General features: G+C 36.5%; 1 protein-coding gene across 18 annotated transcripts in view; it reads left to right on the forward strand.

The window, feature by feature from the left end:
• The window catches only part of MIPOL1 (mirror-image polydactyly 1), a 413,275-nt gene that overhangs the window by 76,742 nt on the left and 312,000 nt on the right, over positions 1-24,533 (forward strand). For all 18 annotated transcript variants that reach the window (XR_623348.6, XR_004729856.3, XM_054240619.2 and 15 more), the window contains one exon: positions 6,256-6,385. Coding sequence is in view for 16 of the 18 variants with exons in the window: in XM_054240619.2 (XP_054096594.2) it covers positions 6,256-6,385 (130 nt within the window). In the remaining 2 variants the exon portion in view is untranslated. The remainder of the gene's footprint in view (positions 1-6,255; positions 6,386-24,533) is intronic.

A 24,533-nucleotide genomic window follows, 5' to 3' on the forward strand; every position in this document is an offset into this window, starting at 1 on the left:
TATATTGATTTTCTAGTGAACTTTGTAATAGTCATCTACCTTGGAAAAGCTCTGTGTTTACAATTAAATTTTCTTTACTAAAAATATTTGAGAGTTGCATATTGATCCTTCAAAAGTACTGAATTCTAGAATCAGGTTTTTTATAACCAACAAATTTCACATCTAACCTAATAGATGTTATACATAATTCAGTAATATGTTAATTTTGGTTTTAGGATTTTTTGTTTTATTTTTAATTGACAAATAATAATCATATATATTATTCCCTTAATTGATGTATGATTTGCAGATTTATGAGATGCAATGTGCTGTTTCAGTACATGTATATAAATGGTTAAGTGATCAAATCAGTATGATTAACATATTCACCTTCTCAAATACTTTCTGTTTCTTTGTGATGAGAACATTTAATATCCATTCTTTTAGCTTTTTGAAATATACATTATTATTAATTATAAGTCACCTTGATGATGTGTTATCGATCACCAGAACCTATTCCTCCTGTCTAACTTGAAAATTGTATTTTTTGACCAATATCTCTCCTTTCCTCATCCATCCCCACCCCAGCTTCTGGTAGCTATTGTTCTACTGTCTACTTATGTGAGTTCCACTTTTTAGATTCCATATATGTGAGACCATGAAGTATTTGTCTCTCTGTACTTGGCTTATTTCACCTAGTATAATGCCCTCTAGGTCTAGCCATGTTGTCGCAAATGACAGAATATCCCTTCTTTTTTCAGCTTTACCAGCTGAAAAAGCTGAATTTTAACTTTTTAAAAACTCTTTTGTATACCATTGTACCATATTTTAAAAATTTATTTATTCATTGATTGGCCCATTGGTTGGCCCATTACTCACAATATCTTGGCTATTGTGAGTAATGCCGCAATGAACATGGGAGTGTAGGCATCTCTTTAGCATACTTATTTCAACTCCTTTGGATATATACCTGGAAGTGGAACTGCTGGATCATATGGTAACTCTATTTTTAATTTTTTGAGGAACCTCATACTGTTTTCCAAAATGGCTGTACTAATTTACAGTACAACCAACAGTGCATAACAGTTTGCTTTTCTCTACATCGCACCGACACTTGTTATCTTTCATCTTTTTGATAATAGACAATTTAACTGAGGTGAGGTGATATCTCATTGTGATTTTAGTTTGCCTTTCTCTGGTGATGATTAGAGATGTTAAGCTTTCTTCATATAACTGTTAACTGTTTGTATGTCTTTTTTTGAGAAATGTTTGTTAGGTTCTTTGCCCATTTTTATTTGTTTTATTTTATTTGAGACTGAGTCTCACTCTGTTGCCCAGGCTGGAGTGCAGTGGCACCGTCTTGGCTCACTGCAGCTTCTGCCTTCTGGGTTCAAGTGATTCTCTTGCCTCAGCCTACTGAATAGCTGGGATTGCAGGTGCGCACCAACATACCTGGCTAATTTTTGTAACTTTAGTAGAGAAGGGGTTTCACCATGTTGGCCAGGCTTGTCTCGAACTCCTGGCCTCAAGTGATCTGCCCACCTCAGCCTCCCAAAGTGCTTTGCCCATTTTTAAATAGGATTATTAGTTTTCATGTTATTGAATAGTTTGAGTTTCTTGTATATTTTTGATATTATTATTTTAATTACTGTGTGATTTGCAGGTATTTTCTCCTACACTGTAGGTTGTCTCTTACTGTTGTTTCCTTAACTGTGCAGAAGCTTTTTAGTTTGATGCAATCCTGTTAATCTTCTTTTACTTTCATTGCCTTTGCATTTAGGGTCTTATTCAAGAAGTCTCTGTCTATACCACTGTGAAGGAAGCTTTCCCCCTATGTTTTCTTCTGGTAGTTTTACAGTTTCAGGTTTTGGGTTTATGTCTTCAGTACATTTTAAACTGATTTTTGAATAAGGGATGAAATGATGCCTATTTTCCTTTTGCATGTGGATATCCAATTTTCCCTGAACCATTTATTGAAGATATTGCACTTTCTCCATTGTGTGTTCTTGGCACCTTTGTGGAAGACCATAAATGTGTGAGTTTATTTTTAGGTGCTCTGTCCTGTTCCATTGGTCAGTGTGTCTGTTTTTATGACAGTATCATGCTGGAGTTTTTTTGTTTGTTTTGTTTTTGAGACAGAGTCTTGCTCTGTCACCCAGGCTGGAGTACAATGGCATGACCTCAGCCCACTGTAACCTCCGCCTCCCAGGTTCAAGTGATTCTCCTGCCTCAGCTTCCTGAGTAGCTGGGATTACCAGCCTGGGCCACTATGCCTGGCTAATTTTTGTGTTTTTAGTAGAGATGGGGCTTCACCATGTTAACCAGGCTGGTCTTGAACTCCTGACCTCAGGTGATCTACCACACTCAGCCACTATACTGTTTTGATTACTCTGGCTTTGTGATATATTTTGAATGGTAGTTGCTTAAGATTGCTTTGGCTGTTTGGGGTCTTTTGTGATTCCATATGAATTTTAGGATTGTTTTTCTATTTCTGTGAATTACAGTAGAATTTTGGTAGGGATTGCATTGAATCTTTAGAGTAATACCTTAATTTTGAAAAACATTCTTATCATTTATAAATTCTGCAACAATATTTTATGTGTGTGTGCATGTGTGTTTTCTGGTATTTAAAATTTTAACCTTAGAATACTTAAATGGTAACATCCTTTAAATGCATGTATACATCTTTGGATTTGAAGTCACATTTAAAAAAATGTTTTCTGTTGATCACAAAGAACCAAAGAAATCCTCTGTATAAAGCACTTATCTTTAAGCATAGAGATGATTAGACTTATTATTAAAGCCCTTGATATGCTAGTCTTACCTCTCCCATCAGGTACTGTTGCATGTAAAGTGGTATACAATTTGCATTAAAAGTCACTATATGAAGATCTGGCCACAGCTCATAAAAGTGAAAGAAAACCTCTTGGCATTCAAAGTTTAGTAATTCATATTTTAACCTTTTAATATCTCAGAATATTTCAGGGTAATATGTTAATCTGTGCTTACATCACTACCATCATTTTTGTCCATTCTATCTGGTCTACAAATTAGATGTATTTTATTAGTCTGATATGCTGCCTACTGCCCTAAGGAGGCAACTTAGAAGTATATGATGAACTTTTATTTTTTTCAGTTTCACTTTAGGTTCTGGGGTACATGTGCATGTCATGCAGGGTTGTTGCATAGGTACATACATAACCAGGTGGTCTGCTGCCTCTATTCCCCCTTTGACTATATCTGGCATTTCTCCCCATTTTATCCCTCAAAACATCTTAGAATACCAGAATTTTGTTTTTTTGAGACCTTGTCTTTCTCTGTCTCCCGGACTGGAGTGCAGTGTTACAATCTCGGCTCATTGCAACCTCTTCCTTGGTTCAAGCACTTCCCCTGCCTCAGCCTCCTGAGTAGCTGAGATTATAGGCATGTGCTACCATGCCTGGCTAGTTTTTGTATTTTTAGTAGAGATAGATTTTCATCATGTTGGCTAGGCTGGTCTCAAACTCCTAACCTCAAGTGATCCAGCTCGCCTTGACCTCCCAAAGTACTGGGATTACAGGCGTAAGCCACTGTACCCAGCCATTGTTTTTGATAAACTATTATTAATTTAATCATGGTATGTAGCATATAATATAAAATGGGTTCTGAATAATTTTTCTTTCAGTCCCTTATATAATTTTTGCCTGTCAATGAAAAAGGCTAAAAATTGAAGAATTTTGACTTCGATTTTGAATATATAAGTACTACAAATTAATCAAAACCACATTATTAATATGTCTAGGAATTAAGTCACATTGTGAGTCTGTGGTTTGAGTATGGTTACTGTAGTGGTAGAGTAGAACTAACATTTGTTGATGATCCACTTTATTTGGCCAAGAGCTTTCATATATTTTCTAATTTAGTTTTTTATAACATCATGAATATTGGTATTTTATTAATTTTATATACCTGAACTTCAACTAAAATAATTTAAGAAATTAACAAAACAAGGTTGCTATACTTGAGTACCTTAGATCAGAATCAAAATTTATATTCTTCCATACACCACGTTGTTTTCCATACTATGCAAGATACATAATTTATACATGCTGGTAAATACTTTACCACTATGTTGCTTTCTCTAAGCTGTTGTTATTGCCCTTCCTGGAAGGATATTCTATAGAATTAGAAGGGAAAAATAAAATTCAGTTTTGTGTACTACAGTCGACAGAAGTTTCTTTCAAAACAGCATGAAGTGCCAAGCATGGTGCCTCATGCTTGTAATCCCAGCACTTTGGGAGGCCGACACAGGTGGAACACCTGAGGTTAGGAGTTCAAGACCTGCTTCACCAACATGGCAAAATCCCATCTCTACTAAAATACAAAAAATTAACCGGACGTGGTGGCAGATGCCTGTAATCCCAACTACTCGGGAGACTGAGGCAGGAGAATTGCTTGAACTCGGGAGGCGGAAGTTGCAGGGAGCCAAGATTTCACCACTGCACTCCAGCCAGGGCAACAGAGTGAGACAAACAAACAAACAAACAAACAAAACCACAGCATGAAGAATTGATATAGTAGTCCCATCTTATCTGTGGTTTCTTTTTCCATGGTTTCAGTTACTTATGGTCTGAAAATACTAAGGGAACCATTTCAGAAATAAACAGTTCCTAAGTTTTAAATTGCATATTGTTTTGAGTAGTGTTGTAATGAAATTTTATGCCATCTTGCCTAGGGTATGAACTGACTGGCTAGAGAGATCCATGCTGCATATTCTACCACGACTTTTTCACTACTTACAATTTAAATAATACAATAATAATGATTTTTTAAAATTATTATTATGAGACAGGGTCTTGCTCTGTCATCCACACTGAATCACAATCACAGCTTACTGCAGCCTCTACCTCCCAGACTCCAGCTGGGTTTCACCATGTTGGCCAGACTGGTCTAGAATTTCTGGGCTCAAGTGATCTGCCTATCTTGGCCTTCCAAAGTGCTGGGATTACAGGTGTGAGCCACTGCACCCAACTGGGGCTAATTTTTAATTTTTTTGTAGAGACGAGGTCTCACTATATTGCTCAACCTGGTCTCGAACTCCTGGGCTCAAGTGATTCTCCTGCCTCGGCCTGCCAAAATGCTGGGGTTACAGGTATGAGCCACCATGCTGGGCCCAATAACTATCTTGATTAACTGTGTAGTAATCTGTAACAATCCTTGGGCAGAGATCCAATGCTTTACAAACTAAAAGAGCATTTCAAAATTTTTCTGAAGTTTTTTTTTTTGTAGTTTGACAGTATAAATAATGTATTTGAGGCCCTCCTTCTGAAACATTGCAGTAATATTTTTTTAATTTATGTAAGATTTCAAACATACAAGCAGTAAAATTATGCTTAACAAATAATTTCAGATAACATTAAAGCTCCTGATACAGTGGTGCAGAAATCTAGATGATGCCATTTGTATTAAAATCTATATCAACAGTACCCAGTGCTCTGTGCAGATGTACACTACTATAACAGCAGAGCTCTGTCCTATTTTATTCTTCTTTTACTCATTTTCTTTTCTCCCCTTCTAGCTTCCCACTGAGGTAATTACCATTCTGAATTTGGTGTTTATCCTTTCCGTGCTCATTGTATTATTTGTATTAATTGTGTCTATTCATAAATAGTGGGTAGAGTTGTTTTACTTTGAAACGTGCTATTTTTGCCAACATTTTGTGTTTAAGATTTGTCCATCTGTCCATAGTCAAGTCATTTTAAATGCTGGGTAGTATTCCATTCTGAATGTACTTTATTTATTTCTGTTAATGTTGATGGACATTTGGGTTATGTCTAAGCTTTTGCTATTATAAGCAATTCTGCAGTATTTTTATACATGTTTACATTTACATATATGCATGCATTTCTCTAGGCTACATACCAAAGAAGGGATTTGCTCGGCTAGGCCTGTCTTCAATTTCAATAAACGTTGCCAAATTGCTCTTCAAATGGTTGTAGAAATATATCTGCCTATCTGGAACATGTATGAGAGTTTTCTTTATTTCACATGTTCTTTATTACAACATTTGCTATTATTAGATCTTTAAATTTTTGCTCTTTTTAGGGGTTTGAGGTGGTATCCCAGTTTTGCAGTACCTATTATTAAAAATAATATTTTCTGAATGTATTAATTGATACTAATTCAGTTTAATGAGCAGTCCTTAAAATAACAGTTGCTTATGGCTTTTACTTTTGCTAAAGGTATGTATTTCTCCTTTATTTTCTATGATTGATTGTGTGTCATATATTTTGGTAGCTCTGGTTGAAGAAGTGTATTTTGCACAGAAGGAACGTGATGAAGCTGTTATGTCTAGACTGCAATTAGCCATTGAGGACAGAGATGAAGCAATTGCACGAGCCAAGCACATGGAAATGTCTCTAAAAGTGTATGTACTGTACACATTTAAAACTCTCTATGATATTAGGAACATTTATAAAAGGCTTGCTTTATGTGATAGTTACATATTCAAAAATGTGACTCATGTGTTAAACTAGGAAACTGCATATCTCCAGTCTTTTTCTAAAACCTTTAGCATGTTAGTTTGCCGGTCAGGAATAGCAGTCAATTTAGAAAAAGAAAGAAAGGAATGCACATCACTCTCAACAAAATTACTTTCTTTATTTCTTCATAGTTTGTTGTTCCTTCCTATGTGACTCCTTTTATTATTATCTCCTCTTCTCCTCATTATCACTTTTTAAATTTATTTCAGCTATCTGAGTCTTTCACTGCTCTTTGCTTAATATTGCTGTTTCTGTTCTTTACTACTTTTTACTTGCAGTTTTTTTAGCTTTGGTTTTTGAACTTTAGTGATACTTGGAGTAGGATGGAGCCTAAGAATACACTTTTTTTTTAACAAGCAACCCAGGTGATTCTGATAGGTAAATGATGTATTACAGTTAATGAAACAATGCCGTAGACATATATAATTCTCAGATTTTAATGTGCAATCCGATCACTTGGGGGATCTTGTCAGAATGCAGATTCTGGTTCATTAGGTTTGGGTTGGGACAAGAGATTCTGTCCTTATAACAATCTCCCAGATGTTACTCCTGATGCTAGTCTAAGGAATTGGCTTTGGATAGAAACACCCTAGAACATCTAGAATATGTTACCTACACAGATAGATAGAATGCAGTAATCTAATATTTAATGATGATCAATCAGCATACTTATGGCATGTTTACTTTGTCCAGTGTTGTACTAGGCTCTTTGGAGGAACAGAGTAAAGTACTAATTAAAACATGGTTCATTGGGGAGACAAAAAGCCATAAATAATAATATGTGTTCAAGTTGTGATTAGGTAATATTTGTTTTTTGTTTAAATTAATGACTTTGTGTTTTTTGAAGATTGATAGGCTCATTATAGAGCATCAAACTCACTGGAAAAACAAATAAAGAAACAAAAATTTCACCTAAATTCCACAATGCCTATTCCAGAATAACCATCTTTATCTATAGGGGAACATTATTTCAAACATTTTCTCTTATATACTTAAAAACCATTACCTAGAAGGATAGATGGCTTGCCATTGATTGGAGGTAGTCATAGAATTAATTGATTAAAAATCAAGTAATTCTCTACATGCTGTATTTGAGAGGCAGTGTAGTGTAGAGGTTAAGAGCACAGATTCTGGATCCAATCTATTCTTGAATATTGGGTTTGCTGCTTCCTTGCTGTATAGTCATGGACAAATTACCCGAAGTCTACAGGGCTCAGATTTTTGACCCACAAAATGTATATAATAGTGCAGTTTATGAGGACTTATACAGGTTGTAATGAGGACTAAATTACTTATTGACTATGTATGTATATATGTAAAATATATATAAAATTAAAAGATGTATATGTACATGTTGTTTGTTTGTTCAGAGACAGAGTCTTGCTATATCACACAGGCTGGAATGCAGTGGTGTGATCAGAGCTCATTGCAGACTTGAACTGGACTCAAGTGATCCTCCTACCTCAGCCTCCCAGGGAGTTATGGCTGCAGGGACTTTAGAAACATGCCACCATGCTTGGCTAATTTTTAAAGTTTTTTGTAGAGATTGGGTCTCACTGTGTTGCCCAGACTGGGATCAAACTGTAGGCTCAAGTGATTCTTTTACCTTGGCCTCCCAATGCCCTGAGATTACAGGCATGCGTTATTGCACCCAGCCAAATCACTAAATATTGAAAAGTATGTGGCTCATGGTGAGTACTATGTAAGTGTTAACTTGAATTTAAGAGTAATAGTCAATTGAAATGAAACTGAAGAAAATTTTGAACTTCATGCAGTATTTTCTCTCAATAGCTATATTAATTTTCTAAACACCCTTCTAATATTAAGAAATGAGACTGAAAAAAATTAAGGTGTTGGAGTCATCAACATTTTTTTCTTTTTCTTTTATTTTATTTAATATATATTTATTTTTAAAAATTGAACAGAACCACATTTTGCCATGTTGCCCAGGCTGTTCTCCAACTCCTGGACTCAAGTAATTTGCCCGCCCAGGCTCCTAAAGTGTTAGGATTACAGGCATGAGCCACAAGGCCTGGTCAAAATTTTCTCATTATTGTTTCAGTTAACGATATCATGTAACACTCAGGTATGGATTGACCTTAAAAGAAGAAGTTGAAGTAAAATTAATATAAGTAGAGAGTTTACTGGGGCCAAGCATGAGGATTGCAGCCTGGGAACGTAGATCCACATTGCTCTGAAATACACTTCTATTAGCAGGAGTTATAAATGGACTTTTTTTTTTAAGTTTTAAAGTTTTGGTTTTTTTTTAAATTTAAATAGAGATGGAATCTTGCTATGTTGCCCCAGCTGGTCCCAAACTCCTAAGCGCCAGCAATCTGCCCACCTTAACCTTCCAAACTGTTGGAATTACAGGTGTTAGGCATGGCACCTGGCCAGGAGTGAATTTTTAAATGCAAAAAAGAGAGATAGGCAGTGGGTTGATACAAAGTTTGTCAGGAACTGTAATTTTATAATTAGTGATTGGCTATAAGCTATAGGGTATGAGTCATAGTGTCTGGTATAACATTATTAGGTTGATTTATAGCTGCTTGTGGCAATAGCAGGCTCACACTTGTAATCCCAGCACTTTGGGAGACCAAGGTAGGAAGTTTGCTTGAGTCCAGGAGTTCAAGATCATTGTGAGCAACATAGTGGAACCCCACTTCTATAAAAATATATATATTTTAAAAAGTTAGCCTAGCCTGGTGATAAACTGCTATAGTCTCTGCTACTTTATAGGCTGAGGTAGGAGGATCACTTGAGCCCTAGAGATAGAGGCTGCAGTGAACCTGTGATTGATTGTGTCTTTGCACTCCAGCCTGGGTGACAGAGCAAGATCCTCTCTCAAGAAAAAAAAATATAAATGAATACTAACTCATAGGGCGGCAAGTAGGACATAATTGCAGTCTTCATTTTCATTCTTTATGGGCCTGATAATTAAAAGGGCTTGCATTCCTCAGATTAAGATTCTTTTCTCATATAAAAGAAAGAAATAAGCACATTAAAACTCTGCTTTTTTCATTATGAATTTCACATTAAGAAATCTGTAAAAGTTATATTCATTTCTTTAGCCATGTTAGTTTTTCTAGCTAAAGTGTGCCCTGTTGTTTAATCTTAACTTTAAAAGGATTGAATAATCATTGCTGGAACTTTCATCATAGATGGCATTTTTATCCCTGAGTTTTTTATTGTGGAGAATCCTTGGGTGTGTCAGTGGAAACAAAAACACAAACTCAAAGTGCTTTTTTCTTTTCTTACTTAACACAACAATCAAAATGGAAGCCTCTTTTTGACCAAATGTGTAGTTATTTCACCCACACATCAAACAAGTAATCAGTTCTGCAGTGGACACCAGCTGGGTATCCTCCAATTAAATTCATACACTATCTACCTGGAGAAAACCTCAGATCCCATAGGTTGAGGGCTCAGTCTCACAAGACTGGCCCTGCTTCAGACAAAAATCTTAAGTCCAGCCCTCTGTAACTTCTGACTAACCAGCTTCAAGTTAGGGTTCATATATTCCCCTCTTTGGGTTCAATTAATTTGTTATTGCAGCTCACAGAACTCAGGGAAACTTACTTACATTTACCAGTTTATTATAAAGGTTATGACAAAGGATACAGATGAAGAGATGCATAGGTGAAGGTATAAGGGAAGAGATGCAAAACTTCCATGCCCTACTTGGGTACAGCACCTTCCAGGAACCTCCACATGTTCAGCTATCAGGATGCTTTAGGTACTCTGTTCTTTTGGGTGTTTTATGGAGGCTTCATTACATAGGCATGATTGATTAAACCATTGGCCATTGGTGATCAACTTAACTGTTAGCCCCTCTGCAGAGGTTGGGGGTTGAAACTCAAAGTTACCACCTTTTAATCATGCAGCCTTCCTCATGACCAGCCTCCATCCAGAAGCTATCTAAGGGCTGCCAGCTATCAAATAATGATTAGCATACAAAAAGATAGCACTTTGGAGATTCCATGTATGTGAGGAAAAGGGTGGGGGAGTGGAATGATGACCAAATGTATATTTCACAATATCACAGCAGGTGACTGAATTTCACTTTCAAAGGAAGAGCACATAAATACCTTATTCTCTGATTTAACATGCTTCAGATTGGCTGTTATCATTGTATTCAAATTTTTAAGAATGTAATTCTTGAGTCAAGTATCTCTTTATTCTGAACATTATAAGAATGTTACTCTCTTGTCTTCTGACAGTGTTTGCCTGAAAAAAAGTCTTGAGATCAATCAGATTCCCCATCTCCTTGTGTGTGGGGGGGGATTTGTTTGTTTGTTTGTTTTTTGAGATACTGACTGGCTCTCTCACCCATGCTGGAGTGCAGTGACATGATCTGAGCTTACAGCAACCTCTGCCTCCTGGGTTCAAGCTATTCTCCCACCTTGGTCTCCCAAGTAACTGAGACTGACTAATTTCTGTATTTTTAGTAGAGGTGGGGTTTTACCATGTTGGCCAGGCTGGTCTGGAACTCGTGACCTCAAGTGATCCACCCGCTTCAGCCTCCCAAAGTGCTGGGATTACAGGCATGAGCCACCGTGCCTGGCTCTGTGTGTATATGTTTTTGTCGGTCTTTTTTTTTTTTTTTTTTTTTTTTTTGTCAGATAACCTGAGGATTCATCCTTTATTCATGAAGTAGAGCTGAATCAGGGCAATTGTGTCCATCATTTTTTAATAAGGTTTTGGGGACCACAGCATGCCTTTTAAAGGACTATTTCATTCTTCCTTTATTTCATGGAAATTTTACCTTTTTCTTTTTTTTTTTTCAAAGAAATTTAACTTTTAAGTTTGGAGGTACATTTGCAGGTTTATTATATAAGTAAACTTGTGAGATTTTTTGGTATAGATTATTTTATCACCCAGGCATTAAGCCTAGTATCTGTTAGTTACTTTTCCTTATCCTCTACCTCTTCCCGCCCCACTCTCCAGTAGGCCCCAATGTCTGTTATTCCACTGTATTTGTCCATGTGTGCTTATAATTTAGCTCCCTCTTATAAGCGATAATGTGGTGTTTGGTTTTCTGTTCTGGCATTAGTTTGCTAAGGATAATGGCCTCCAGCTCTATCCATGTTCCTGTGAAGGACATGATCTTGTGCCTTTTTATGGTTGCATACTATTATTTCATGGAATTTTTACTTTCTAAAGAAGTGTTTTTGAAGAGATAGGGTCCTGCTATGTTGCCCAGGTTGGTCTCAAACTCCGGGCTTCAAGCAGTCATCCCTCCTTTGCCTCCCAAGGTGCTAGGATTATAGCTGTGAGCCACCACAACTGGCTCATGAAAATTTTAGGTCTGCAAATGGTTTGTTTTTTAGGTTTTCTACTTCAGAGACTCCAGCTATACTTATATGGAACATTTTTGTCCTTATGTGTTGTCTGTTCAATAATTATTAATATTTTAATCTGCTTTTACATTCACTGTGATGACTACAAACCTTTCCTTTATGTTGGTAATCCCAGTTGTTCTTTTCCATGGTCTTTCTCATTAACGTATGTAATTTTTATTTATTTGTTTATTTTTTATTCTCAACTTATTTCCTTAAGTTTTATATTTCTTTTTTCACTTTATTGTTTTAGCCCCTTCTCTTATTTTATTGAAATTTTCTTCTTCTTTTTTTTTTTACTTTTTAATAAAATACCAACCATGGGTAGGAAAATTTTCTTCTTTCCTTTGTGTCTTATTTCATTCATGCTGCTACAATAATAGAATACCTGAGACTAGGTAATTTATAATGAACAGAAATTTATTGGCTCACAGTTCTGGGAGGATTTCTTGCTGAGTCATCACATGGTGGAAAGCAGAAGGCTAAAAAGAGGCAAAAGGGAGCCAAACTTGCCTTTCTATAATGTCATTAATTCAACCGGTAAGAGAGGAGCTTAGTGGCCTAATCACCTCTTAGAGGTCTTACTTCTTAATACCATTACAATGACCATTAAATTTTAGCATGAATTTTGGAGAGGACAGGCATTCAAATCATAGCACCTTGGTTTATGTCTTATTATTATTTTTATGAACTAGTTTCTTTTGCATATGTTTTGTGTTGTGTTTATGGTATATTCATAGTTGCCATATCATTTCTTTGCATCTTGCTCATGCTTAGAATGGGCAATTATGTCAAAAACTTTTAGCAGAACAGAATGGTACAGATGAATTTTCCTTAATAAACATTTTTGTGTTGAGATGAAGTCTCACCCTTGTCCCCCAGGCTGGAGTGCAGTGGTGCAATGTCCACTCAATGCAACCTCCACCTCCTGGGTTCAAGCTATTCTCCTGCCTCAGCCTCCTGAGTAGCTGGGAATAAAGGCATGTGCCATCACGCCCAGCTAATTTTTGTACTTTTAGTAGAGATGGGGTTTCGCCATGTTGGCCAGGGTGGTCTCAAACTCCTGATCTCTGGTGATCCACCTGCCTCTGCCTCCCATAGTACTGGGATTACATTCATGAGCCACTGTGCCTGGCCTAATAAACATGTTTTGAGTCCCGTTTGCCTTCTTTGAGCTGCCATTTCTTGGCAAGGCATTGCTCTTGGTACCTTTCTATATAACCCTAGGGCAATGGGTTGGGAATGGAGTTTGATAAGACCTCTCTGGGACTGTATTCTTCTTTTGCTGGAGGTTCCTCTGCTTATGGAATTTTGGTGCCACGCATTAAGGGTTCATGCTATCTGGTCTCCGTATATGTATCCTAATTTCATGGGAATAATTGCTTTTGAGCTTTTATTTGTTTCACTGTTGTAGTAAAACATGGCTTGCAACCTTTGCCTCCTAGGTTCAGGCTCTTCTCCTGCCTCAGCCTCCTGAGTAGCTGGGACTAGAGTTGCATGCCACCACAGGTGGCTACCAAAGTATATTTTTAAAATGTATATATTTTTAAGTTTACCTTAAGCAATACACTGTTGTAAAATTAAGAAAAAATACTATTCACAATAGCCAAGACATGGAGTCAACCCAAATTACCGTCAACAGTAGACTGGATAAAGAAAATGTTGCACGTAGACACCATGGAATACCATGCAGCCATAAGAAGGAACATAAGAACGATCATGTCTTTTGTGGAAACATGGATGGATTTGGAAGCCATTGTCCTCAGCAAACTAAAGCAGGAACAGAAAACCAACACCACATGATCTCACTTATAAGTAAAAGCTGAATGATGAGAACATATGGACACATGAGGGGAACAACACACACTGGGACCTGTTGGGGGTCTGTAGGAGGGTGAACATTATGAAGAACAGCTAATGGGTGCTGGGCTTAATACCTGGGTGATGGGTTGATCTGTGCAGCAAACCACCATAGCACACATTTATCCATGTAACAAACCTTTACATCCTGCACATGTATCCCAGAGCTTCAAATAAAAGTTGATTTTAAAAAGTAAAATAATATAAATACAAAAAAAACACATGGCAAGCCTTGATTCTTGCCTCCTCTATACAGATTCTTAGGTAATACAGGCTTTTCTTCATGAAAGGTTTTTGTTACTTTTCTCTGGGCTCTCTACTCAATCATTCTCAGATTATTTCTAAGCCGCATAATATAAGTGAAAAATTCTGTTTTGTTGGCTCACTGTCTTCCCAACACCTGTTTTGTAGGTAATCTAGCCAAAATCATCATCTCTCTACCCAGCACCCCCTCCCTGTTTTAAAAAATTACTACATGACATCCTACTTTCTTTGCTATTTGGTTAATTTGTATATTCTGTTCATGTAGTTATATGATGGGGTTAGTAGATTTGGGTGTTCAGATTTTCCTATTCCATCCTTACTTGGAATTCTATTTTTTAAAGATTTTTAGAAAATTATAGCTTAGTTTTATATTTCCAGAACAGTTGCGAAGAGCATACAGAGAGTTGCTGCATAAGCCTCACCCATTTTCCCTTATTGTTAACATCTTACATTACTATTGTACTTTTGTCATAGGGGAGAATTAGTATTGTTACATGACTATTAATTAAACTCTATACTTTCTTTGGATTTCACTTTTTCTCAAATGTCCTTTTTATGCTCTAGAATCATATCCAAGATTCCATATCGGATTTAGTTTTTATGTCTCCCTAGACTTCCCTGGGCTGTGACATTTTCTTTAACTTTTCTTGTGTTTTAGGACCTTTGATAGTTTTGAGGCATATTGATCAAGGTATTTTATACAGAATGTTTCCCAATTTGGGTTTTTCTTATGGTTGGTTATGCTGGTGTTATGAGTTTTTAGGGTGAAGACCACAGAAGTGAGTAGCATTTTCTTCACATCAAGGTTATATTCTACTAACATGATTTACTACCAGTAATGTTAACCTTGATCATCTGGCCAAGGTATGGTTTGCCAAGTTTCTCCACTGTAAAACTACTTACCTCCATTTCCTTTGTTTATACTCTACTCTTTAGAAGCAAATCACTAAGTACAGTCCATACTAAAGAATGAGGATGGGAGGTTGTTGAACTTTACCTCCTGCAAGGGAGAATATTTATATAAATTATATGTAATTCTTCAATACAGATTTGTCTCTTTTCCCATTTTTTATTTTTTCAGCCATTTGTGTCAGTATGGACTCATAGATGTTCATTTAATACTTTGAATTATAATCTAATACTATGTTATTTATGTTGTTGCTTGAAATGTTCTACCTTTGTAGACTGGAAACGCTTTCAAGTTAGCTCCTGTATCTCTTTGACATGTCCCCATTCTTTTACATTATTTATTTGTTTTTGTTTTGAGATGGGGTCTTGCTCTGTTGTCCAGGCTGGAGTGCAGTGGCATGGTCACAGCTCACTGCAGCCTTGACGTCTTGGGCTCAAGCAATTCTCCCATCTCAGCCTCCCTAGTAACTGGGACCACAGGCACTCATTTGGCTAATGCCTGGCTAGTTTATAGAAATTTTTTTAGAGACAGAGTCTCACTATATTGCCCAGGCCAGCCTCAAGTTCCTGAGCACAAATGATACTCCTGCCTCACCCTTCCAAAGTGCTGGCATTACAGGCATGAGCCACTACACCTGGCCCCTTCTGATTTTTGAACATTTTCTTTTTGGCATGACAAAATAATCCAGGATGTATAGAGCTGTGCCCCTCCAGTAGATTCAGTCATTTCTCCAAGGAATTCTAATTCCTTTTATTAGAAAATAGTATTAGAAACCAAGATGTGGGTGTGGGGTGTGCCCTTTGTTGTGGGAGTATGACTGCTTCTAGACATTTTCTGCAGACACAGTAGGAAATACACATGTATGCTAACTGATGTATACACACATATCTCTTATTTATTCATCTATCCATTTGTACCTATATCAAGCTAAACATGAGTTCACACTGATGTTCTTAATTTGAATCCATTACCAGATGGTTCATTCTAGGCTTCCCTTCTTGCTCATCTGTAAATTATTCCATCCGGAATTCCATCCAGGACAAACCTGGCCTCAAGCAACCACTATCTATTTACTTATTTGGTGAAACCTAGTATACGTTTTAACTCTTTCTGAATCATTAACCTGTAACTCCATGAGAAATAATTTTACCAATGAGAATATACTATATATAGTTCTTTTACTCTTAAGTCTCATAGTTTCAAGACACCATTTTCCAAAATTACTTAATTTGTCTTCTTTCTCCGCCCCACCTTTTTGAGGTTAGGCCATATTTTTTAATGTAATTAGACTTATTTATTGTAGTAGACTTATTTATTTATTTTATGTAATTAGACTTACTTATTCTAGCCTAGTGTTCTTTGATCTCCTAGCTGCTTTCTTTGTGTGCATACACTAAGGTTCACTGTGTGCTGTAAATATCTGTGGGCTTTGGCAAATGCATAGTGTCATGTATCCAAATTAGTTCTGCTACTTTAAAAATCTCCACTGCTTTTTCTACTCAAATCTTCTTCCCCCCCAACTCTGTGGCAACTATTGACCTGCTTTCTTCCCCTAATAGTTTTTCCTTTTTTAGAATGTCATATGAATGGAATCATACAATATGTAGCCATTTCAAACTGGCTTCTTTCATTTAGCAAAATGTATTCACATTAATGAATTTATATTATGTTCTTTCTTCTTGTTGAATAGTATTCCATTGTATGCAAGTACCACAGTTTGTTGATTGATTTCTTTGTATAAAGGATATCTTGGTTACTTCCATTTTTGGTGATTTTGAATAAAGTTGCTCTAAGTATTCACATACAGGTTTTTGTCTGGACATACGTTTTCAAATCAGTTGAGTAAACCCAGTAGCACTAACGCTGAATCATAAATTAAATCTATGTTAATTTTACATGAAACTGCCAAATTCTTTTCCAGAGTGGCTATACTAGCAACAAATCAGAGATCCTGTTACTGTGTTTTCTTCCAAGCATTTGGAACTGTTTTTGTTTTGTTTCTTGTTTTGGATGTTAGCCATTCTAACAGGTATGTAGTAGTATCTTAATGTTTTTATTTTTTATTTGCATTTCCCTGATGACACATACTGAGCATCTTTTTAAATGTTTATTTTTTATCTGCATATCTTCTTTGGTCAAATGTTGATATTTTATACGGTTTTTCAAATAAGATTATTTTTCCCCTTATTGTTTAAAAGAGTTGTTTATATTCTGGATATAAGTCCTTTATCAGATATGTGGTTTGCAAATATTTTCTAGTCTATGTCTTATTTTTCTGAGTCTCTTAGTGTGTTTGGCAGTGTGTTTAAATTTTGGTAACATTTTTTAAAAATTCCTTTTTTTCTTTTGTTTATGGATATTCTTTTATTTTATCACCATTTGTTAAAAAGGCTGTCATTACTACATTAAATTTCCTTTGCACCTTTGTCAAAAATAAGTTCACTATATATCTGTGGGCTAATATCTGAATTTACTATTCTGTTTCATTGACCTATATGTTGATCCCTTTGTCAATATCACACAATCTTGACAGTGAGTCTTGAAATCAGGTGTAGTCCTCCAACTTTGCTCTTTTATTACAGAGTTGTTTTGGCTATTCTGGATACCCTTTTTATAAAAATTCAATAATACAGCCATTAAAACTTTAGAACTCTTCTTTGGAGATTTGCAGCAGGTACTATGATGTTCAATTTATCAGGCACCGAACAGTGGTATATTATTTTGCATGCTATTTATGTTCATAAATTTTGTTACCTAAATCAATCATCAATTTTATTCATGAGATTTACTTCTAAAAGTATTTTTGTGCTCTAAAACAATCAAATTTACCTACAGAAGACAACAAATCAGTTTTTCATAAAATGTCACAACTCTTTTGAAGTGGGTATATTCATGTTTTTTAGGTGAAAAAGCTTAGAGGGCTAGACTACTTGGCCAAAGACTTGAAGTCAATCAATTACACATTGTTAGAATGTCTATTTCAGATTTACACAGGCAAATCAAACTTAGCCTATCCAAAATGAAACTTCCTAATTCATTCTTGAAACCTGATTCTCCTCCTTGATCCCCTATCTTGATCAGTGTTACAACCATCTGCCTGTATATCCAAGCCAAAACTTATTCCTCAGAACTCCTGTTAAACTGATCTCTTAGTTGGTTTATTCTCTCTATAACTAATATGTTTAAATTGAGCCTATCATTCTTCCCTATTTTTATCCTTCATTGAACATCTACTTTTTACATATATTTGTTACAGTTTTTATTAAAATATATTGAAATTAGTGTTCCTTGAGGCAGAATCCTTTTCATATTGTTCTTTAGAGCATTAGTATTAAGGGAAGAATGGGAGTGAGCAAAAAGGAACACATTCAATTCCAAGATTTTTCTTTTAATTAATTGATTAATTCATTCAGTAAATATTTATTGAGTATATACTGTGTCAGGTACAGTGCTAGTTGTGAGGGACACAGCATTATGGTCAAATTGAGTTAAGTAAATAAGTAATCATATAAATAGTTAAAACAATTAACAGTTAATTTGAAGAATTTTTGATTTCTAGAAACAGCTTGTAAGAGGTACTCCTTTTGTATCAAAGTCTAGGAGTTCAGGTAGGGGAAAGAGTCAGGGAAGGCTGCACATACCAAGCAAGAAAAACAACAGCAACAAAGAATATTAAGTCAGTATAGTTTGAGATGTTTCTGTGAAGTTCCCTTCTCTTCTGCTGAATCTATAGGTTCTGAACCTTCAAGAGTGTGTTTGGGACTCCATCTTGATAACAGGACAAATTCATAACTGTTTTGCTTGACTGAAAGGTGTATTTGGGGGCATTGAGTATAGGATAAAATTATATAAATTGTTTCACATCTTTTTAAAAAATTTTAATTTCTTGCTTTCTATAATCTTCAGATCCTTTGTCATCTTTTTTCTCTCATCTGCTTTGCTACTTCTGATCTATACTGTGTCTCTGTTACAGTGTCTGCTTTGTCTTATTCTACCTCTTCTCTGCTTTTCTTTACCCCTTGGATCTTTAATGCTTTTTCTCTTTCTTTTTTAGCTTTTATCTAAAATTAGGGGAAAAAATAAAAAGGATTCAAGTTAAAATTACTTACATTTACATACTATCAAACACGTTTGCATTTGTGTATTATACCTTTTCAGATCATGGTACCTTTTTTTCAGTCTCTTTGCTATCATTGGTATTTTTTTTTACATGTTAAATGTGGTATGTAGAAAATGAGAGAGAATAAAAGCAAATCAGAGTTTTCTTATTAGAATAGAAGCAAAAAAAATTAGAATTTTTAGAAAAATGTGAAAGTTTTTTATCATTTGAGGTCAAAGTTTGGCATCTTAGGATTGAACAAGGTGAATGACTAGTTTCAGAAAGGGAAAGGGTGATATTGACTGATTTAGGGATAAATCAAGAAATGCGACATTTCACGCATGAATCTTTTCACTTAGAGTACAAGGTTGTCAGTCAGAATTTGCATGCTATAGGAAATCAATTGAAACTTGAGCCCATAGACATTTACTTCAGCAAAATTCTTACTAATTATCATGACTATGTCATGTTAGACTGTTGTAGGCATAATTTAAAGTTTACAAAAGATTAGAATTCTTTTGTCTAATTGTAAATCTGGTATTAATGAGATATATAGTTCATCAGATATATTTCATATAACACCAACTATTATTTTAAGTATTTAGATCAGTAAAGTGTTATGTATTGTACATACTCTAGTAAACCTTGGTACCTTCCCCAAAGTAATTTTAAATAGAAAATTGAAAGCCATGTATAGTTGTTTCAAATCACCTCTTTTCTGAAAAGGCAGGTTGTCTAAGTTTTGTATTGTTTTAAGTGACACAGTATGTGATATACTTATTGTAGACCTGAATTTCATTTTCTGAAAATTATTTTTGTTGGTTCTTAATCTTAAACTAGATATTGAATGATCTAGCTTAGAAAATTATGTCAAATATTCTAAATTGGCACTTATAGCACAAACATCAAAGAGCTAGTCTCATTTTCCAACACTGTATCAAGGATTTGCAAACTAAGAACTTATGTTGAAATCCAGCCTGCTTCCTATTTTGTAAATAAAGTTTTATTGGGATACACCTACACTTGTTCACTTAAGTATTATGTATGGCTGCTTTTGTACTACAGAGGCAAAACTTAGTAACTATGATAGAGAGCATACAGCAAAGCTTAAAATAATTACTATTTGCCCATTTACAGAAAAATTTGGCTGATACCTGCTCTACGTAATCTAGTCAAGATTAAATTATGATATAATCTTTATTTGATATCTGTGATATCTCCTGAAACTTTTAAAGAGACACAGTAGAGAAAGTTACTTGTATCTATGTAGATTTTCAAATCTTGAATTAATCATTTTTTTGATTTTGACTAAAGTTATACTGTTCTTTTAATGGCCATTTATCACTATACTTACATCAATTATAAAGAATTATAACAAAGCAAGATTGAGATACAAATGCTAAGTGGCTGACTTGGCTCACTTATGTCTTGTGTGTCAGACCTAGCACAGTAGCCTTACCAAAAACATAATTTAAAATAATTTATAGGCAAATGACAAATCACTATTTATTATGTGCTTTCAGCAGCAATCACACAAATTATTTAAAGCCTGAATTCTAAATTCATGTGCCAGGGATCTGGAATAGCCTTGATAGAAATTTTAATTCTGATTTTTTTTTTATTGCATTTTAGGTTTGGGGGTACATGTGCAGAACATACATGCAAGATAGTTGCATAGGTACACACATGGCAGTGTGTTTTGCTGCCTTCCTCCCCTTCACCCACATTTGGCATTTCTCCCCAGGCTATCCCTCTCCAGCTCCCCCCCACTGTCCCTCCCCTATTACCCCCAATAGACCCCAGTGTGTAGTACTCCCTTCCCTGTGTCCGTGTGTTCTCATTTTTCATCACCCGCCTGTGAGTGAGAATATGTGGTATTTCATTTTCTGTTCTTGTGTCAGTTTGCTGAGATTCTCCAGATTCATCCATGTCCCTACAAAGGACATGAACTCATCATTTTTGATTGCTGCATAATATTCCATGGTGTATATGGGCCACATTTTCCCAGTTCAGTCTATCATCAATGGGCATTTGGGTTGGTTCCAGGTCTTTGCTATTGTAAACAGTGCTGCAATGAACATTCGTGTGCACGTGTCCTTATAGTAGAATGATTTATAGTCCTTTGGATGTATACCCAGTAATGGGATTGCTAAGTCAAATGAAATTTCTATTTCTAGGTCCTTGAGGAATCGCCACACTGTCTTCCACAATGGTTGAACTAATTTACACTCCCACCAGCACTGTAAAAGTGTTCCTATTTCTCCACATCCTCTCCAGCACTGCTGTCTCCAGATTTTTTAATGATTGCCATTCTAACTGGCGTGAGATGGTATCTCAATGTAGTTTTGATTTGCACTTCTCTGATGACCAGTGATAATGAGCATTTTTTCATATGTTTGTTGGCCTCATGTATGTCTTCTTTTGCAAAGTGTCTCTTCTTATTCTTTGCCTATTTTTGAATGGGCTTGTTTTTTTCTTGTAAATCTGTTTTCATTCTTTGTAAATTCTGGATATCGGCCCTTTGTCAGATGGGTAAACTGCAAAAATTTTTTCCCATTCTGTTGGTTGCCGATTCACTCTAGTGACTGTTTCTTTTGCTGTGCAGAAGCTGTGAAGTTTGATTAGGTCCCATTTGTCTACTTTGAGTTTTGTTGCCAATACTTTTGGTGTTTTGGTCATGAAGTCCTTGCCTACTCCTATGTCCTGAATGGTTTTGCCTAGATTTTCTTCTAGGGTTATTATGGTGCCAGGTCTTATGTTTATGTCTTTAATACAACTGGAGTTAATTTTAGTGTAAGGTGTCAGGAAGGGCTCAAGTTTCTGCTTTCTGCCCATGGCTAGCCAGTTTTCCCAACACCATTTGTTAAACAGGGAATGCTTTCCCCATTGCTTGTTTTTGTCAGGTTTATCAAAGATTGTATGGTTGTCGATATGTTGTGTTGCTTCTGATGCCTCTGTTCTGTTCCATTGGCCTATATCTCTCTTTTGGTACCAGTACCATGCTGTTTTGATTACTGTAGCCTTGTAGTATAGTTTGAAGTCCGGAAGTGTGATGCCTCCCGCTGTGTTCTTTTTGCTTAGATTTGACTTGGCTATGCGGGCTCTCTTTTGGTTCCATATGAAGTTCATGGTGGTTTTTTCCAGTTCTGTGAAGAAGGTCATTGGTAGCTTGATGGGGATAGTGTTGATTCTGTAAATTACTTTGGGCAGTATAGCCATTTTCATGATATTAATTCTTCCTAACCATGAACATGGAATGTTTCTCCATCTGTTTGTGTCCTCTCTTATTTCGTTGAGCAGTGGTTTGTAGTTTTCCTTGAAGAGGTCCCTTACGTTCCTTGTAAGTTGTATTCCTATGTATTTTATTCTCTTTGTAGCAATTGTGAATGGCAGTTCATTCTTGATTTGGCTCTCTTTAAGTCTGTTATTGGTGTATAGGAATGCTTGTGATTTTTTGACATTGATTTTGTATCCTGAGACTTTGCTGAAGTTGCTTATCAGTTTCAGGAGTTTTTGGGCTGAGACGATGGGGTCTTCTAGGTATACTGTTATGTCGTCTGCAAATAGAGACAATTTGGCTTCCTCCTTTCCTTTTTGAATACCATTTATTTCTTTTCTTTGCCTGATTGCTTTGGCTAGAACTTCCAGTACTATATTGAATAGGAGTGGTGAGAGAGGGCATCCTTGTGTAGTGCCGGATTTCAAAGGGAATGCTTTCAGTTTTTGCCATTTCAGTATGATATTGGCTGTTCATTTGTTGTAAATAGCTTTTATTACTTTGCTATACGTTCCATCAATACCGAGTTTATTGAGGGTTTTTAGCATAAAGGGCTGTTGAATTTTGTCAAATGCCTTCTCTGCGTCAATTGAGATAATCATGTGGTTTTTGTTTTTGGTTCTGTTTATGTGGTGAATTACATTTATAGACTTGAGTATGTTGAACCAACCTTGCATCCCCAGGATGAATTCTACTTGATCATGATGGGTAAGTTTTTTGATATGTTGTTGCAATAGGTTTGCCAGTATTTTATTGAAGATTTTTGCATCTATGTTCATCATGGATATTGGCCTGACGTTTTCTTTTCTTGTTGAGTCTCTGCTGGGTTTTGGTATCAGGATGATGTTGGTCTCATAAAATGATTTGGGAAGGATTCCCTCTTTTTGGATTATTTGGAATAGTTTCAGAAGGAATGGTACCAGCTCCTCTTTGTGTGTCTGGTAGAATTCGGCTGTGAACCTGTCTGGACCTGGGCTTTTTTTGTGTGGTAGGCTCTTAATTGCTGCCTCGTGTTGTGTTTTTCAGCTCCTTCAATTCATTCATATTCCTCTCTAAGTTGTCCATTCTTGTTATCATTTTCTCGAATCTTTTTTCAAGGTTTGTAGTTTCTTTGCAATGATTTAGAACATGTTCTTTTAGCTTACGGAAGTTTCTCATTATCCACCTTCTGAAGTCTGATTCTGTCATTTCATCACACTCATTCTCCATCCAGCTTTGTTCTCTTGCTGGTGAGGAGTTTTGGTCCTTTGTAGGAGGTGAGGTGTTTTGGTTTCCAGTGTTTTCCTCCTTTTTGCGCTGGTTTCTTCCCATCTTTGTGGATTTATCCACTTGTCATCTGAGTAGTTGCTGGCTTTTCCATTGCGTCTCTGAGTGGACACCCAGATTGTTGGTAATGAAGTATTTCTGTTACTTCGTTTTCCTTCTAACAGTCTAGCCCCTCTGCTATACGACTGCTGAGGTCCACTCCAAGCCCTGCTTCTCTGGGGTACACCTGTAGCAGCTGCGGAACAGTGAGGGATGTTACCAGTTTCTTCTTCTGCTGTCTTTGTCCCAGAATGATGCCCGCCAATTGTCAGTCTGATCAGTCCTTTTTGAGGTGTCTCTTTGGATATACAGGGGTCAGGGAGCTGCTTGAGGAGATGGTCTGTACTTTATAGGAGCTCAGGTGCTGCACTGTGAGCTCCATTGTTCATTCAAGGCTGTTAGGCGGATATGTTTAAGTCTGCTGCTGCAGAACTTATAAAACCTCTTTTTTCCTCAGATGCTCTGTCTTGGGGATTTAGGGCTTTCTTTATGAGTATCCATTGCACTGACCTGCCCAGCTAGGAGGCAGTCTAGTCATTATTTCCCTGCCGAGGCTCCACCCTGCTGCCATGGAGTCTGCCCTGTTGCCATGATCTCTGCCCTGCTGCCATGGGCTCTGCCCTGCTGTCATGGGCTCCGCCCTGTTGGCAGAGTCTCTCTGTTATGGCGGGTTGCCTCAGCAACAGCAGGCTGCTTCAGCAATAGGAGTGTACCGCAGTAGGGGCGGAATCCCTCGGTAATGTTGGACGCCCCTCCCTCACCGAGCTGCACCATCCTGGGTTCAGCTGTATCGCAGTGAAACTCTCAACCCTGAGCGTTTTGAATCGCAGTTTTGTTTGTCCCTGTGGGGGTGGGACCTGCCGAGTCTGATCACCTTGCTCCCTGCCTCAGAGCCCTTTTTTTTTTTTTTTAAAGTTGAACGGTTGACTGTCTCCCAGGTGTTTCAGTTGCCTGCTGGTAGGGCGCCGGGATCTGTGTA

Source organism: Callithrix jacchus, chromosome 8 (genome assembly GCF_049354715.1).
Source record: "Callithrix jacchus isolate 240 chromosome 8, calJac240_pri, whole genome shotgun sequence".
NCBI classification, from domain to species: domain Eukaryota; kingdom Metazoa; phylum Chordata; class Mammalia; order Primates; family Cebidae; genus Callithrix; species Callithrix jacchus.